The 17517-nt window shown below is 46.7% G+C and overlaps 1 protein-coding gene across 1 annotated transcript; it reads right to left on the bottom strand.

Moving 5' to 3' along the window:
- Positions 1 to 457: 457 nt before the first annotated feature.
- LOC306970797 (BPTF-associated chromatin complex component 1-like) lies at positions 458 to 15838 on the bottom strand (the record flags this gene model as incomplete). Its single annotated transcript, XM_079566827.1, has 3 exons — positions 458 to 603; positions 12821 to 12913; positions 15562 to 15838. The coding sequence occupies 3 exons, from the start codon at positions 15836 to 15838 to the stop codon at positions 539 to 541; spliced, it is 435 nt and encodes a 144-aa protein (XP_079422953.1). The 3' UTR covers positions 458 to 538.
- Positions 15839 to 17517: the final 1679 nt, after the last annotated feature.

Here is a 17517-nt window from a genome sequence, read left to right as displayed (position 1 = left end):
GCATTGGAAACTGAAAGAAATATATGAATGGTCGCTTTGTTACTTGCTTTGTAGCAATCTTGCAGGAAATAGTAATAGTGTAATAGTGTTTGCTTCTGTTATTATGTGAATAGCTCATACAGTGGTTGTGAGTCAAAAAGCTGTTCTGAAAGGAAACGAGTTCTTAATTTTTTGTTTTGTTTCTTTGCTATTGTTCCTTGTTGTTGTTTTGTTTACACTGATTATACTATGAGAAATGAAAAGTTCATCATTTTGAGTTGGGGGTAGGCGCTCATAAGCTTTTGCTTCAGCCTACTCCTTTTGAGCAAAAATGTATGCTCAAATAAATAAAATAAATAAATAAATAAATAAATGAAACCAAACCACAAACCGACAAATGAGAAAATCTGCAAACCCCGCCCCTCCAAAAATAAACAAGTATATCAAATGTAACACGCTCCTCAGTGCGCCACCTTCAGGCAAAACTGTGCTACTTCGTCAAAGAGTCCTGCTAAAGAGAAAAGGAAAGTCGCTCCCGGGTTCAGGCGGAGGTCAGGGGTCAGCGGGAGAGCAGCGGGAGGTCGCTGGAGTTCATGATGAGGCTCGAGTCCAGGTTCAGAGATTCTGCAACAAAACAGGAAAAAACAGGTCAGAGGAACAAGAGCCAAAGGTTTCAGTGGGACAGTTGTCCAGTTCAAAATGTTGGTTTTAGTCTAACACAACTCAAACCTGTTCTGCAACTTTATCCTATTGTCCATTACACTAAATTATGTAGGGCGGGGGAATTACCAACATTCTGGTAATTTCTTTCAAAAATCATAACTCTGCAAAGGAATGGGCTCGAGACTTACTTTTTTTTTTTTTGGACATACTTGCGAATTTATGCCCTACAAGTCGTGGGCCAAATTCAATCATCTCACGGGCCGAATTTGGTCCGTGGGCCGTAATTTGCCCAGGTCTGGTCTAACATATACAAATAATTCAAGCTAGGAGTTGGTAAAAATCTGACAAAATAAACATAAAAACCCAAACAGTGTGGTTATATCTATAAAGTTACAAATAATTTAGAGAGCGCAGTTAGCCCTCAGTGGACGTTAGCAATATTAGCATGGCAAGGCTAACAGTACATTTTATAACCGTAGAGGCTTAAGTCCTTCGCAGGAGCTCAGTGACAGATGGCAAGTGGCCAGAACAACTAAAGGGATACACAAAAATATATACATATATGTTTTAGTCCGTGCGTCGCCATGTTGTTTTCCCCAACTCGGAGCACGTGAGGATCGTCCGACATCAGATGTATATAGTTCCCCTTTTTATCCGCTTAGAAAATGGACATGTTTGCTTTTGTGGGACTATTGCTGGGGTTGCAGGTGACATCACAGCGCTCTAAAGGCCAATGCTATTGTATGGAGGAAAAATTATTTTGTTTTTGAGGAAATGTTTGGTCTTGTACAGAGATCATGGACCCAGTGACTGACATTAATGATCATTTTTCTAATTCATACATTTTCTTTTGAGCTACGGCTTGTGAAAGTGTAATGCTGTTAATAGGAAAAACGGGCTCCTGCAACCCAGCAATAGATACAGACGGCATCTCTGGAATCACCCATATATGGTCCTGTTTTAAAACAGTTAAGGGGGAAACAATTTGGAGAAAAATCTAAACTTTCTCTATTATTCAAAAAACTACTTTAACAAATGCTGAATTATGAACATAGTTTTCTACTAAAGAAAGATACAAAGACATGGAGAGGAGCAAAGTGGTTCAACAGCCCATAAATACATAAAAAACAGAGAATGCTAACTTGATGCTACATGTTAGCATCGGGCTAATGCTAACGGTTAGCTAGCACGAGCTACAACTGCCGTTTTTTCACTTCTACTGAACAATGTGCTGTGAGAAAATATCCATAAGGGCCCGATTTACACCTGACTTTATTTATGTGATAAATAAGTTCATAATCCACCAGAAAATGGCTTAAAAGAGTGGAAAATTGTTTCTCTAAAGCAGGGGTGTCAAACTAATTTGGGTTTGTGGGCCGAAATCTAGCTTCCTTGGCGGGCCGCGGGCCGCCTATGACGCGATCAATATGCGCCCGCGTGTTTATAATGTAAACAGGAAAATACTATAGAGAAAACTGTTTTCCAATAAATGAATTATATTGAGCTTTGATTTTAAAATGGTGCTGATTTGGTGAAAAGCCTAACAGGACTGCAATAATAATGGTTCACACTTGTATTGCGCTTTACAAGCCTGTGTCACAAGCTTCTCATAGTACTTCTCATAGTACACAGTACACAATACCACACTGTGGTATTGTAGCCACAGCCGCCCTGGGGCAGACTGTCCATTTACCACTTGGCTATGATATGCTTATATCTCTTATTATGTCAGTGCCTTCATCATGTGTGGAATTCTTTCCTTTTTTTAGTCTAAGCTGCCCCCTAGTGGCTGGAATGAGCATACTGGTTATTTCCTTCAAAATCCATAACTCCACACAGGAACAGAGACTTACTTTCTCTTTTTGACATACTCAGGAAGTCATGCTGTACAAGTCAGGGGCCGGATTTGGCCCGCGGGCCGCCTTTTTGACATGTCCCATACCCAGAGGCTACATTTAGGTGATATCAGCAAGAAAACATTCATGAATTTACCTCAGAAACAAATTAGCGTTCAAAAGAGGCCTCAGTTCTAAAGGCTAAATCCTCTTCATTTAAGTTGTGTGTAAGTAAAAGTGTTATTTTTGTGAGGTCTTTCCATGTCTGTGTATCTTTTATTTAGGTGAAAAACATATTCATAATTAATAACAATAATGCATCGGTATATATTTATATAGTGCTTTTATGGACACTCAAAGATGCTTTACATTGCATTATTCATTCACACCATACTCAATTCTGGCTGCTTCGAACATGACCATATATGGGCAATTAGGTTTCAGGTGACATCACAGGGTTCTAAAGGTCTATAATATTATATAGAGGTAAAAGTATTTCGTTTTTGAGGACATTTTTGGTCTTGTACAGAGAGATCATGGACCCAGTGGCTGATATTAGCTAGCATTTTTGTAATTCATAAATTAAAACTGGCTCCTGCCTCCCACTGTGTACTGTGACATCATCACATTCTCATTTGAGTGCTGGTGTAACCATGGCAACAATGGCAAGAATCAAGAGTTCCGTTACCTGGGATACCAGGTAATCACTTTGCCGCCCAGGACATTTCAGAAACGTTCACAAGCGCCAAGACAGCGCAAAGACAGCCTTCAGAAAACCTGTCTACACGGCCACAGCATTCATCAAATCAATATTTAACAAAGACATGGATGTGGAATCTGACTCTGAGGAACCCTCTGAGGTTACAGACGTGTCCATTCCCTCTGAGCTGGGCTGGAGCGGTGACACCAAGAGACCACCGACCCACCCAAGACCAAAAGAGTTCAGGACAAGTTTCCCCTGTGATGGGCTTGAGAGAAGTGTCAGTGGTGTTAGCCCAGAGACAAATTATCACCCAACTGCTCTGAGGAGAGGTTTTATGCAGGAGCTAATGGAGGAAGAAGCGATCAGAAGGACCATGGCTAAATCCTCTGAACACCAAAGCCATTTTTCAAAACCACGGCCTGCATCTGATCCGACAGCAAACACGCAGGACCTGACTCAGAACAGAAAGTCCAGACCACACTCTGCTCCTGGCCAGTTTCTCAGGGAAGAGGTAGAGTCCACCCTCCCTAAATCCAATGAGAGCTTTATGATCAGTTCTCCAAAGAGGTGTCAAAGACAGAAAGAGTCGATGACACAATTCTCCCCTGACGGGCGTCACACTTCCACAAAGACGACTGTTGAGAGTTATGTCAATGGCATTATCAAAACAGAACAGTGGGAGGTGAAGGAGTTCGACGATCTGACACAGCAGGAGGATTTGACTCCTTCTCAACAGAGGACACTCCTTAACAAATCGCATCAAGTCCAAAGAAAGGAAAAGCAGGAAGTCCTTCTCAACACAGAGTCTAGCCCCCGTGGCAAACAGAATCAAGAGACTCCTGTTCACCTTTTTGATGTATCTTCAGCCTACCCGCCAAACAGAAATAACTGTTCTTTCCTGTACAAAGATGACAGGAAGTCCCAGACTAAAGATGACTCGAGCAGTGTAAAAGCCTCTGTGAAAAATTTCTTTAAAGGACTTTGGAAAAAAGTGTCTTGTAAAGAACGCAAGCTCGCTAAGAAGAGAGCTTTTATCCAGATGCTAAATGAGGAGGAAGCGCTCAGGAGGAAAACTAATGCAGCCTCTGACCACATGAGCCAATCTCCAAAATTGCTGGCAAAAAATACTCAGCTCCACTCAGATACAGAGTGTTCTCCAACTGCTAGCGCGCGCTCTCAGAAGAGACATTTTATCCAGATGCTAATGGAAGAGGAAACGCTCAGAAGGAAAACGAATACAACCTCTGAACACATGAACCAATTTCCAAAATTGCTGGCAGAGAATACAAAGCTCCACGAGGAAATAAACTCTTCTCCAACTGCTAGTATGCTCTCTCTGAGGAGAAATTTTATGCAGGAGCAAATGGAGGAAGAAGCAATCAGAAGAACCATGGCTAAATCCTCTGAACACCAAAGCCATTTTTCAAAACCATGGCCTGCATCTGATCCGACAGCAAACACGCAGGACCTGACTCAGAACAGAAACTCCAGACCACACTCTGCTCCTGGCCAGTTTCTCAGGGAAGAGGTAGAGTCCACCCTCCCTAGATCCAATGAGAGCTTTATGATCAGTTCTCCAAAGAGGTGTCAAAGACAGAAAGAGTCGATGACACAATTCTCCCCTGACGGGCGTCACACTTCCACAAAGACGACTGTTGAGAGTTATGTCAATGGCATTATCAAAACAGAACAGTGGGAGGTGAAGGAGTTCGACGATCTGACACAGCAGGAGGATTTGACTCCTTCTCAACAGAGGACACTCCTTAACAAATCGCATCAAGTCCAAAGAAAGGAAAAGCAGGAAGTCCTTCCCAACACAGAGTCTAGCCCCGGTCGCAAACAGAATCAAGAGACTCCTGTTCACCTTTTTGATGTATCTTCAGCCTACCCGCCAAACAGAAATAACTGTTCTTTCCTGTACAAAGATGACAGGAAGTCCCAGACTAAAGATGACTCGAGCAGTGTAAAAGCCTCTGTGAAAAATTTCTTTAAAGGACTTTGGAAAAAAGTGTCTTGTAAAGAACGCAAGCTCGCTAAGAAGAGAGCTTTTATCCAGATGCTAAATGAGGAGGAAGCGCTCAGGAGGAAAACTAATGCAGCCTCTGACCACATGAGCCAATCTCCAAAATTGCTGGCAAAAAATACTCAGCTCCACTCAGATACAGAGTGTTCTCCAACTGCTAGCGCGCGCTCTCAGAAGAGACATTTTATCCAGATGCTAATGGAAGAGGAAACGCTCAGAAGGAAAACGAATACAACCTCTGAACACATGAACCAATTTCCAAAATTGCTGGCAGAGAATACAAAGCTCCACGAGGAAATAAACTCTTCTCCAACTGCTAGTATGCTCTCTCTGAGGAGAAATTTTATGCAAGAGCAAATGGAGGAAGAAGCAATCAGAAGAACCATGGCTAAATCCTCTGAACACCAAAGCCATTTTTCAAAACCATGGCCTGCATCTGATCCGACAGCAAACACGCAGGACCTGACTCAGAACAGAAACTCCAGACCACACTCTGCTCCTGGCCAGTTTCTCAGGGAAGAGGTAGAGTCCACCCTCCCTAGATCCAATGAGAGCTTTATGATCAGTTCTCCAAAGAGGTGTCAAAGACAGAAAGAGTCGATGACACAATTCTCCCCTGACGGGCGTCACACTTCCACAAAGACGACTGTTGAGAGTTATGTCAATGGCATTATCAAAACAGAACAGTGGGAGGTGAAGGAGTTCGACGATCTGACACAGCAGGAGGATTTGACTCCTTCTCAACAGAGGACACTCCTTAACAAATCGCATCAAGTCCAAAGAAAGGAAAAGCAGGAAGTCCTTCTCAACACAGAGTCTAGCCCCCGTGGCAAACAGAATCAAGAGACTCCTGTTCACCTTTTTGATGTATCTTCAGCCTACCCGCCAAACAGAAATAACTGTTCTTTCCTGTACAAAGATGACAGGAAGTCCCAGACTAAAGGTGACTCGAGCAGTGTAAAAGCCTCTGTGAAAAATTTCTTTAAAGGACTTTGGAAAAAAGTGTCTTGTAAAGAACGCAAGCTCGCTAAGAAGAGAGCTTTTATCCAGATGGTAATAGAGGAGACAGAGCTCAGGAGGAAAATGAATGCAGCCTCTGACCACATGAGCCAATCTCCAACATTGCTGGCAAAAAATACTCAGCTCCACTCAGATACAGAGTGTTCTCCAACTGCTAGCGCGCGCTCTCAGAAGAGACATTTTATCCAGATGCTAATGGAAGAGGAAACGTTCAGAAGGAAAACAAATACAACCTCTGAACACATGAACCAATTTCCAAAATTGCTGGCAGAGAATACAAAGCTCCACGAGGAAATAAACTGTTCTCCAACTGCTAGTATGCTCTCTCTGACGAGAGATTTTATGCAGGAGGTAATGGAGGAAGAAGCAATCAGAAGAACCATGGCTAAATCCTCTGAACACCAAAGCCATTTTTCAAAACCACGGCCTGCATCTGATCCGACAGCAAACACGCAGGACCTGACTCAGAACAGAAAGTCCAGACCACACTCTGCTCCTGGCCAGTTTCTCAGGGAAGAGGTAGAGTCCACCCTCCCTAGATCCAATGAGAGCTTTATGATCAGTTCTCCAAAGAGGTGTCAAAGACAGAAAGAGTCGATGACACAATTCTCCCCTGACGGGCGTCACACTTCCACAAAGACGACTGTTGAGAGTTATGTCAATGGCATTATCAAAACAGAACAGTGGGAGGTGAAGGAGTTCGACGATCTGACACAGCAGGAGGATTTGACTCCTTCTCAACAGAGGACACTCCTTAACAAATCGCATCAAGTCCAAAGAAAGGAAAAGCAGGAAGTCCTTCTCAACACAGAGTCTAGCCCCCGTGGCAAACAGAATCAAGAGACTCCTGTTCACCTTTTCTATGCACCTTCAGTCTACCCGCCAAACAGAAATAACTTTTCTTTCCTGTACAAAGATGACAGGAAGTCCCAGACTAAAGGTGACTCGAGCAGTGTAAAAGCCTCTGTGAAAAATTTCTTTACAGGACTTTGGAAAAAAGTGTCTTGTAAAGAACGCAAGCTCGCTGAGAAGAGAGCTTTTATCCAGATGCTAAATGAGGAGGAAGCGCTCAGGAGGAAAACTAATGCATCCTCTGAACACATGAGCCAATCTCCAACATTGCTGGCAGAAAATATGCAACGCCACCCAGATGCAGAGTGTTCTCCAACTGCTAGTATCCTCTCTCTGAGGAGAGATTTTATCCAGGAGCAAATGGAGGAAGAAACAATCAATAGGGCAATGGATAAATCCTTTGAACACCAGAGCCATTTTTCAAAACGGCCTACATCTGCTCTTACAGCGAACACACAGGGCCTGACTCGGAACAGAAACTCCAGGCCAAACACTGCTCCTGCCCAAGCAAACTAAAACATGCAGGAGCACTGCGTGGATATCCTTGCTTTTTTCTTCAAAGATCTAACTTTGGTGCTCTTCAGTGCAGGGATCAGCAATAGACTTTAAAAAGATACAAAACTGAGGTAGTATTGGTAAAAGGCCTTTATTGCAGCATGGCCATTAGATTAAAACATTGCCTACGCGTTTCAGCCGTATAGGCCTTCATCAGGGTACTGCCCTGATGAAGGCCTATACGGCCTCTATGGCGTTTCAGCCGTATAGGCCTTCATCAGGGTACTGCCCTGACGAAAGCCTATACGGCCTCTATGGCGTTTCAGCCGTATAGGCTTTCGTCAGGGTACTGCCCTGACGAAAGCCTATACGGCCTCTATGGCGTTTCAGCCGTATAGGCCTTCGTCAGGGTAGTACCCTGACGAAAGCCTATACGGCCTCTATGGCGTTTCAGCCGTATAGGCCTTCGTCAGGGTACTGCCCTGACGAAAGCCTATACGGCCTCTATGGCGTTTCAGCCGTATAGGCCTTCGTCAGGGTAGTACCCTGACGAAAGCCTATACGGCCTCTATGGCGTTTCAGCAGTATAGGCCTTCGTCAGGGTAGTACCCTGACGAAAGCCTATACGGCCTCTATGGCGTTTCAGCCGTATAGGCTTTCGTCAGGGTAGTACCCTGACGAAATCCTATACGGCCTCTATGGCGTTTCAGCCGTATAGGCCTTCGTCAGGGTAGTACCCTGACGAAAGCCTATACGGCCTCTATGGCGTTTCAGCCGTATAGGCTTTCGTCAGGGTAGTACCCTGACGAAATCCTATACGGCGTTTCAGCCGTTTCAGCAGTAGAGGCCTTCGTCAGGGTAGTACCCTGACGAAAGCCTATACGGCCTCTATGGCGTTTCAGCCGTATAGGCTTTCGTCAGGGTAGTACCCTGACGAAAGCCTATACGGCCTCTATGGCGTTTCAGCCGTATAGGCCTTCATCAGGGTACTGCCCTGACGAAGGCCTATACGGCCTTTATGGCGTTTCAGCCGTATAGGCTTTCGTCAGGGTAGTACCCTGACGAAAGCCTATACGGCCTTTATGGCGTTTCAGCCGTGTAGGCCTTCGTCAGGGTACTGCCCTGATGAAGGCCTACACGGCCTATATGGCATTTCAGCCGTATAGGCCTTCGTCAGGGTAGTACCCTGACGAAAGCCTATACGGCCTCTATGGCGTTTCAGCCGTATAGGCTTTCGTCAGGGTAGTACCCTGACGAAGGCCTACACGGCCTATATGGCGTTTCAGCCGTATAGGCTTTCGTCAGGGTAGTACCCTGACGAAGGCCTACACGGCCTATATGGCGTTTCAGCCGTATAGGCTTTCGTCAGGGTAGTACCCTGACGAAGGCCTATACGGCCTTTATGGCGTTTCAGCCGTATAGGCTTTCGTCAGGGTAGTACCCTGACGAAAGCCTATACGGCCTTTATGGCGTTTCAGCCGTATAGGCTTTCGTCAGGGTAGTACCCTGACGAAAGCCTATACGGCCTTTATGGCGTTTCAGCCGTATAGGCTTTCGTCAGGGTAGTACCCTGACGAAAGCCTATACGGCCTTTATGGCGTTTCAGCCGTATAGGCTTTCCCTGACGAAAGCCTATACGGCCTCTATGGCGTTTCAGCCGTATAGGCTTTCGTCAGGGTACTGCCCTGACGAAAGCCTATACGGCCTCTATGGCGTTTCAGCCGTATAGGCTTTCGTCAGGGTACTGCCCTGACGAAAGCCTATACGGCCTCTATGGCGTTTCAGCCGTATAGGCTTTCGTCAGGGTACTGCCCTGACGAAAGCCTATACGGCCTCTATGGCGTTTCAGCCGTATAGGCTTTCGTCAGGGTACTGTCCTGACGAAAGCCTATACGGCCTCTATGGCGTTTCAGCCGTATAGGCCTTCGTCAGGGCATTACCCTGACGAAGGCCCTCACCCCTCACCCCCAACACACCAAAATAATTATTTAAAGGCCTTTGGGAGAAAATCCCAAATCTCTTCTAAAAAGCCCAAAACTCCATTATTCTTACCTTTTTTGTTTTGTTTCCTTAATTTTCTCACTTGTCTTTTTTAACTCTTCCTCTCTCCTCTGTCTGCATTTGTTAACGTTCTTCTCAATCTCCGGCATGCAAGTGTGTTTTGACATGACACAGTGGAATTTGGCTGAGGTGTGCCACGTTGAACAAGAATGGTAGGTTTAGTACTGTTCTGGTTCCATGCGTGCGCATACATTAAACCCATGTCCCCATGGAGTGACTTTTAAAATGCATTTGCACGCTGTTTGATTTATTTGAATCAAAGAGAAGGAGCTAGGGCACAGAGGAAAAAAGGAGAGGAGAAGGAGCTAGGACACATTCAGTTAGAGGAGCGAGAGGAGAATTTGCATTTGTGGCTTTTCAAATTTGGACATTTTAAGGGAATAGGCCACCGTTTTTAAATACTGAGATATGTTTTTACCTAAGCTTAGACGAGTTGATACGTAGCTGTCTGGTCTGTCTGGTCACGTAAACAAAGCACAGACGGCAAAAGCCTCCCCTCCTCTCCTCTATGGACCCAAACGGAGGTGAAGTTAGAAGCAACTTCCACGTTTTCCAATACGGTTACATGAGCCTTTACAGCAGGGGTGTCAAACTCAAATACACAGTGGGCCAAAATGTAAAACTTGAACAAAGTCGCGGGCCACCATTGAACAAATGAACCTTTTAATATGGACCCAAACAAGATTTGCTTTAACATTGAATATGGAACAAGCAACACTTATTACTATACAATTAGGGGTGTAACGGTTCATGGGGATGTATTGAACCGCTTCGGTTCGGCCTGTTCGGTTCGGTCCACTTGCGTACCGTTTCGGTGTATTATTTTCATTAAATAATGTAAATTTATTATTAGCGTCATATTAAGTGCCGCGGAAGGAAGTTCCTACGCGAGTTTCCGCACGGACGCTATTGAAGCTGCATGAGTAGCTGAGAGAAACTCAGAAACTGCAGTCGTTGAAGGCGCTGGCTTTAAGTATTTGATTAAAAGTCTTGAGCCTCGCTACAATATCCCATCACGTCCGCACTTCAGCCAAAAAGTTATACCAGCGCTCAAAGCCGGTTCTTCCTATACGCAAACTACGCAAGGTGCGTAGTGTTGCTTCACTGATTAATCAACGCGTTGTTACGCCAGTGATACACCGCACGCGCCTTTCAGAGCCGAGCGCCCTGAGCGGCCGAGCGCCCTGAGCGGCCGGGCGCCCTGAGCGGCCGGGCGCCCCGAGCGGCCGGGCGCCCCGAGCGGCCGGGCGCCCCGAGCGGCCGGGCGCCCCGAGCGGCCGGGCGCCCCGAGCGGCCGGGCGCCCCGAGCGGCCGGGCGCCCCGAGCGGCCGAGCGCCCCGAGCGGCCGAGCGCCCCGAGCGGCCAAGCGCCCCGAGCGGCCGAGCTCTCCCGCGCAGAGCGCGTACATGTAACTGCAGGCGAGCGCTGTGAAGCGCCACGCTGTTCACTCCACCTGTTTCTTTGTTGAACTGAACGCATGTCTTGGCCTCAATCAACTTGATGTCATCCACCTTCACTGCTTTCCTTTTGGGAAAAGTGACGAGGCCACAAAAACAGAGCAGCAGAGTGACTTGAGGGAAAGTCTTGATGTGGAAAAATGACAAGGTGGTGTAGCTATACTGCCATATGTCAGGCAATATTCCTCTCTCTTTATGAAATAAGCACCCAATACTACTACTATAGTCGTAATAATAATAATTATCATAATCAAAAATCATAATAATAATCTTAAACTTGTATACACTCATATAAATAATCATACAATGCAGGACAATCTTTTATTTATTTAGTAATAATGTGTTTTATACATTTTCAGACAGAAATCGGCTTCGCACCACGAGGCGCAGATGAGAAAAATGCGCACGGAGGCATTTTTGAGTTTAGGAGCGGAAGCGGCTTTGGGCTGAGGCGCTCAGCTGCGCCGCCTCGGCTGCAGTGTACACGCACGAGAGCGCGCTCATCTGATGAACAGGGAGCCGACTGAAGCGAGCCTTGCGAATGCACGCGGAGAGGCACTCCCAGACCAATTCGGCTACAAAAACGCGTCCAGTGTATCATTGGCCTTACGGGGACAGGCTCTTCCAGCCGCACTCACTCTCCGCCTACTTCGCCACATATAACACCAACACGGAGTAGTCTGGTGAAGTGAATGAGCAGGAGAGACCGACCGCCTTCCCCCGGTCTCTTCCAAAGCGCGAGTGCTTCTCCGCTCGTGTCCCGCTCGTGTCCCGCTCGTGTCCCGCTCGTGTCCCGCTCGTGTCCCGCTCGTGTCCCGCTCGTGTCCCGCTCGTGTCCCGCTCGTGTCCCGCTCGTGTCCCGCTCGGCCGTCTGTCTCCCGGTGCTTCGCCTCATGCGCGGCTCACAGTCTAAAACGGGTTGGGCGACTCACAGGCTAATTCTCAGCGGTAAGACAGACACAACCGTCAGGAGCAGGTTTCAGTTAGTTTTAAATCAGCGGTTCCCAATCTGTGGGTCAGGGACCAGAGGTGAGAGAATGGGACCATTTGCCATTTACTATTTTAAAAAGGGAAATAGACTAGTAGTCGTCCTAAATCCCAGTCTCACAGTGGTTTAGTGGTTAGTGGTCCTCACACAGGGGGTCGCTTTTATTTATTTTAGGCAAGAATTCTATTGTGTATTGGCAGCTTTTCAAAAGAAAAATGTTGTTAGTTCTTATTTATTTGTACCGAAAATTAACCGAACCGATCCCTCCAAAACCGTGAACCGAACCGAATACAATTTTAGCGTACCGTTACACCCCTATATACAATATAGAACTTAATAGTCCAGATATGCGAAATCTGAAAAAAAAAGTATAATACCGGTGGGCCAGCTCGAGTAGTCATTTGGTATAACCTCGCGGGCCAAATATAATTACATTGCGGGCCAAATGCTCTAAAGATTCTATTTTCCCCCTCGGCGAAGCCACGCCCCCTTCTATGACGCGATGCCGTCTGTATCTATACTTGGATTGTGTAAACGCTCACGTCACGGTAAATGGTCGCTTCTAACTTCAGCCCCGTTTGGGTCCATAGTGGAGAGGAGGAAAGGGTAAACGCTAACAACGTCTGTGATGCTTTTGCGTTATTGAGCGCACGCGCAAAGACCAGACAGCTACGCATCAACTCGTCTAAGCTCATGTATGTGGATCCCTGTAGCGCCCCCTGCTGTGAGGAGGCCGAGTTGTACCTTGGTCAAAGTTGAGTTTTTTGGAGTCGAGGCCTTCGATGTCCACGAGGTCAGAGTTCACGTCCGAGTCGTTGAGAGCGCTCAGGGTCACGTCTGAAACGGCAACAAAAACATAAATGAAGAATTTGTAACCATAGCAACACAACAGCAACTCATCAGCCTCAAATGTCTGCGCAGGGACTCCCCAAATGGTTTTGTCCACATAAAGAGCTTTTCTTTTCCTCAGTTCAATCCCATTATGGCTCAGGGTTTATGCAGGCAAGTCAAATCTATCGCTCTTAAATGTCATTTATTAGGCATTTTTTCCCAATAAACGTATCGCCCTTATGAACGGAAATGTGGAGGTTTCAGAGTAAAAAGGACACAAGGACAAACTTGATTTAAAAAAAGGCCTAAATGGACTTTGGACCATCATTTTCATATTTTCTGATGAACTTATTGAGTATAATTGTCGTCATAATTGTCAATAATGTCATTCATTTCAGAGAAACAGATTTCACGTCTATTGCATCAGATTTCATGTTTTGAATGACATTTATTGACATTTTAATTGAATTGTGCCTTAATTTTGGCACAAATCAATCAACAAAAAACCCAGGATGTTTTTGATGTTGTGCGCCCCTGAGTTTGGTGATGGATTGTGATATTCAGATAATTGTGATTATCCTGGACCATCTCCACTCATCGTAGTGACTGATTTTATGTGGACTTCTCCAGTCCCATGTTAACAGATAGGAGAAAAGGGGCGGGCACAATTCATGGCGGCGCCAGGGTTGCCAGGTATGGGCAGCCAAACCCGCCCAAAAATATCTGAAAACCGCGGAAAACATACGGCACGGCTAGAATTTTCAATATTGTTTACTAGTTAGCGGAGCCCATGTGCTCCTACGATGATGAGAAACCACCCCTACTCCCCTCCCTTATTGAAAAAGCAGCTTACAGAGCCTTGGATTTGCCTTCAAAATAGTGACTTTGATCAATTCAACATTGATTACAGCAAGGCAAAAAACCACAGACAGTTATTTTCACCCGCGGAATGGCTTTAAAAACCGCCCAATTCCGCCCAATTCCGTTTAACCGCGGACCTGGCAACCCTGGGCGGCGCCCACGCGAGCCTCTGGAATAAGGTGAATAGAAAAAGTACATTGAGCAGGCTAATGCTAACGGCTATAGGAAAATACATTGAGCAGGCTAATGCTAGCGGCTATAGGAAAAATACATTGAGCAGGCTAATGCTAATAGCTATAGGAAAATACATTGAGCAGGCTAATGCTAGCGGCTATAGGAAAAATACATTGAGCAGGCTAATGCTAATGGCTATAGGTAAATACATTGAGCAGGTTAATGCTAACAGTTATAGGAAAAATACATCGAGCAGGCTAATGCTAACGGCTTTAGGAAAAATACATTGAACAGGTTAATGCTAGTGGCTATAGGAAAATACATTGAACAGGTTAATGCTAACGGCTAAGGAATAATACATTGAGCAGGATAATGCTAACGGCTAAGGAATAATACATTGAGCAGGTTAATGCTAACGGCTATAGGAAAAATACATTGAACAGGCTAATGCTAGTGGCTATAGGAAAATACATTGAACAGGTTAATGCTAACGGCTAAGGAATAATACATTGAACAGGTTAATGCTAACGGCTAAGGAATAATACATTGAGCAGGATAATGCTAACGGCTAAGGAATAATACATTGAACAGGTTAATGCTAACGGCTAAGGAATAATACATTGAACAGGTTAATGCTAGTGGCTATAGGAAAATACATTGAACAGGTTAATGCTAACGGCTAAGGAATAATACATTGAGCAGGATAATGCTAACGGCTAAGGAATAATACATTGAGCAGGTTAATGCTAACGGCTATAGGAAAAATACATTGAACAGGCTAATGCTAGTGGCTATAGGAAAATACATTGAACAGGTTAATGCTAACGGCTAAGGAATAATACATTGAACAGGTTAGTGCTAACGGCTAAGGAATAATACATTGAACAGGTTAATGCTAACGGCTAAGGAATAATACATTGAACAGGTTAATGCTAACGGCTAAGGAATAATACATTGAACAGGTTAATGCTAGTGGCTATAGGAAAATACATTGAACAGGTTAATGCTAACGGCTAAGGAATAATACATTGAGCAGGATAATGCTAACGGCTAAGGAATAATACATTGAGCAGGTTAATGCTAACGGCTATAGGAAAAATACATTGAACAGGCTAATGCTAGTGGCTATAGGAAAATACATTGAACAGGTTAATGCTAACGGCTAAGGAATAATACATTGAACAGGTTAATGCTAACGGCTAAGGAATAATACATTGAGCAGGATAATGCTAACGGCTAAGGAATAATACATTGAACAGGTTAATGCTAACGGCTAAGGAATAATACATTGAGCAGGATAATGCTAACGGCTAAGGAATAATACATCGAACAGGCTAATGCTAACGGCTAAGGAATAATACATTGAGCAGGATAATGCTAACGGCTAAGGGATAATACATTGAGCAGGATAATGCTAACGGCTAAGGAATAATACATTGAGCAGGTTAATGCTAACGGCTAAGGAATAATACATTGAGCAGGCTATTGGTAAAAGCTATAGGAAAAATACATTGAGCAGGCTATGCTAATGGCTATAGGAAAAATACATTGAGCAGGTTAATGAACGCTGAGACATTTCCGGACTAGCCGACTTGCTAACTGCGTACGTTAACCCTCACCTGCAGTCTTCTGCTTCTTGATTGGAGGAGGGGCCAGCGAGGCTCCGGTCTGCATGCCCGTGGCCACGACGACCTGCGTGGGAGCCGTCACCGCAGAAACGGGTGCCGACGTGGAGGTTGCCTTTGCGATGGCGGCGACTGATGCCGCAGACGAGGGAGGTTTCTTCAGAGTCTTCTTCTGCGCCTCAGAGGAGAGTGGCACACGGCTGTCCTCATACAGCTTCCTCTTCACCGTGCTCTTGATCTGAGCGCTGAGATAGAACACAAACATCAGCATTGGTCACAGCTGCTCAGCCTGGACTTTAGAGCTCTATAAACAGGGATTCTTGAGGTGGTTTAGCAGTTCAGATCTCGCAGTGGAGTAAATTTGCAACAAATATATCATAAACATCTAAATTTTAATTCAAAGCTGCTCTCATCTACTCCATTTTGCCGGCCTGGAAAGGTTGCATTCCCACAATACTTTGCAAGACGTGCCAGCGAAACACACAGCCAACACACCCCTGACCCCCAACACACCCCTGACCCCCAACACACCCCTGACCCCCAACACACCCCTCACCCTCAACACACCCCTGACCCCCAACACACCCCTGACCCCCAACACACCCCTGACCCCCAACACACCCCTGACCTCAACACACCCCTGACCCCAACACACCCCTGACCCCAACACACCCCTGACCCCAACACACCTCTGACCCCCAACACACCCCTGACCCCCAACACACCCCTGACCCCCAACACACCCCTGACCCCCAACACACCCCTGACCCCCAACACACCCCTGACCCCAACACACCCCTCACCCTCAACACACCCCTGACCTCAACACACCCCTGACCCCAACACACCCCTGACCCCAACACACCCCTCACCCCAACACACCCCTCACCCCAACACACCCCTGACCCCCAACACACCCCTGACCCCAACACACCCCTGACCCCCAACACACCCCTGACCCCCAACACACCCCTGACCCCAACACACCCAACCCCCAACACACCCCTGACCCCCAACACACCCCTGACCCCAACACACCCCTGACCCCAACACACCCCTCACCCTCAACACACCCCTGACCTCAACACACCCCTGACCCCCAACACACCCCTCACCCCAACACACCCCTCACCCCAACACACCCCTCACCCCAACACACCCCTGACCCCCAACACACCCCTGACCCCAACACACCCCTGACCCCAACACACCCCTCACCCTCAACACACCCCTCACCCCAACACACCCCTGACCCCCAACACACCCCTGACCCCAACACACCCCTGACCCCCAACACACCCCTGACCCCCAACACACCCCTGACCCCAACACACCCCTGACCCCCAACACACCCCTGACCCCAACACACCCCTGACCCCAACACACCCAACCCCCAACACACCCCTCACCCCCAACACACCCCTGACCCCCAACACACCCCTCACCCCAACACACCCCTGACCCCCAACACACCCCTCACCCCAACACACCCCTGACCCCCAACACACCCCTGACCCCCAACACACCCCTGACCCCAACACACCCCTGACCCCAACACACCCCTCACCCCCAACACACCCCTGACCCCCAACACACCCCTGACCCCAACACACCCCTCACCCCAACACACCCCTGACCCCAACACACCCCTGACCCCAACACACCCCTCACCCCAACACACCCCTGACCCCCAACACCCCTCACCCCAACACACCCCTGACCCCCAACACACCCCTGACCCCCAACACACCCCTGACCCCAACACACCCCTGACCCCCAACACACCCCTGACCCCAGCACACCCCTGACCGGATATAGGGAGCACACCAACCCACTATTTGTACAGTCGCAGATTCTCAAATTTACAGAAGTGGTGCAATTAAAAACTGCCCAAGTTGTCTTCAAAGCCAAAAACAGTTTACTCCCTGCAAACATTCAAATCATGTTTTC

This window comes from Gobius niger (genome assembly GCF_951799975.1).
Source record: "Gobius niger genome assembly, chromosome: 11".
Taxonomy (NCBI): domain Eukaryota; kingdom Metazoa; phylum Chordata; class Actinopteri; order Gobiiformes; family Gobiidae; genus Gobius; species Gobius niger.
Note: the sequence above shows the minus strand (reverse complement) of the source record. Positions and strands in the feature narration are given on the sequence as shown.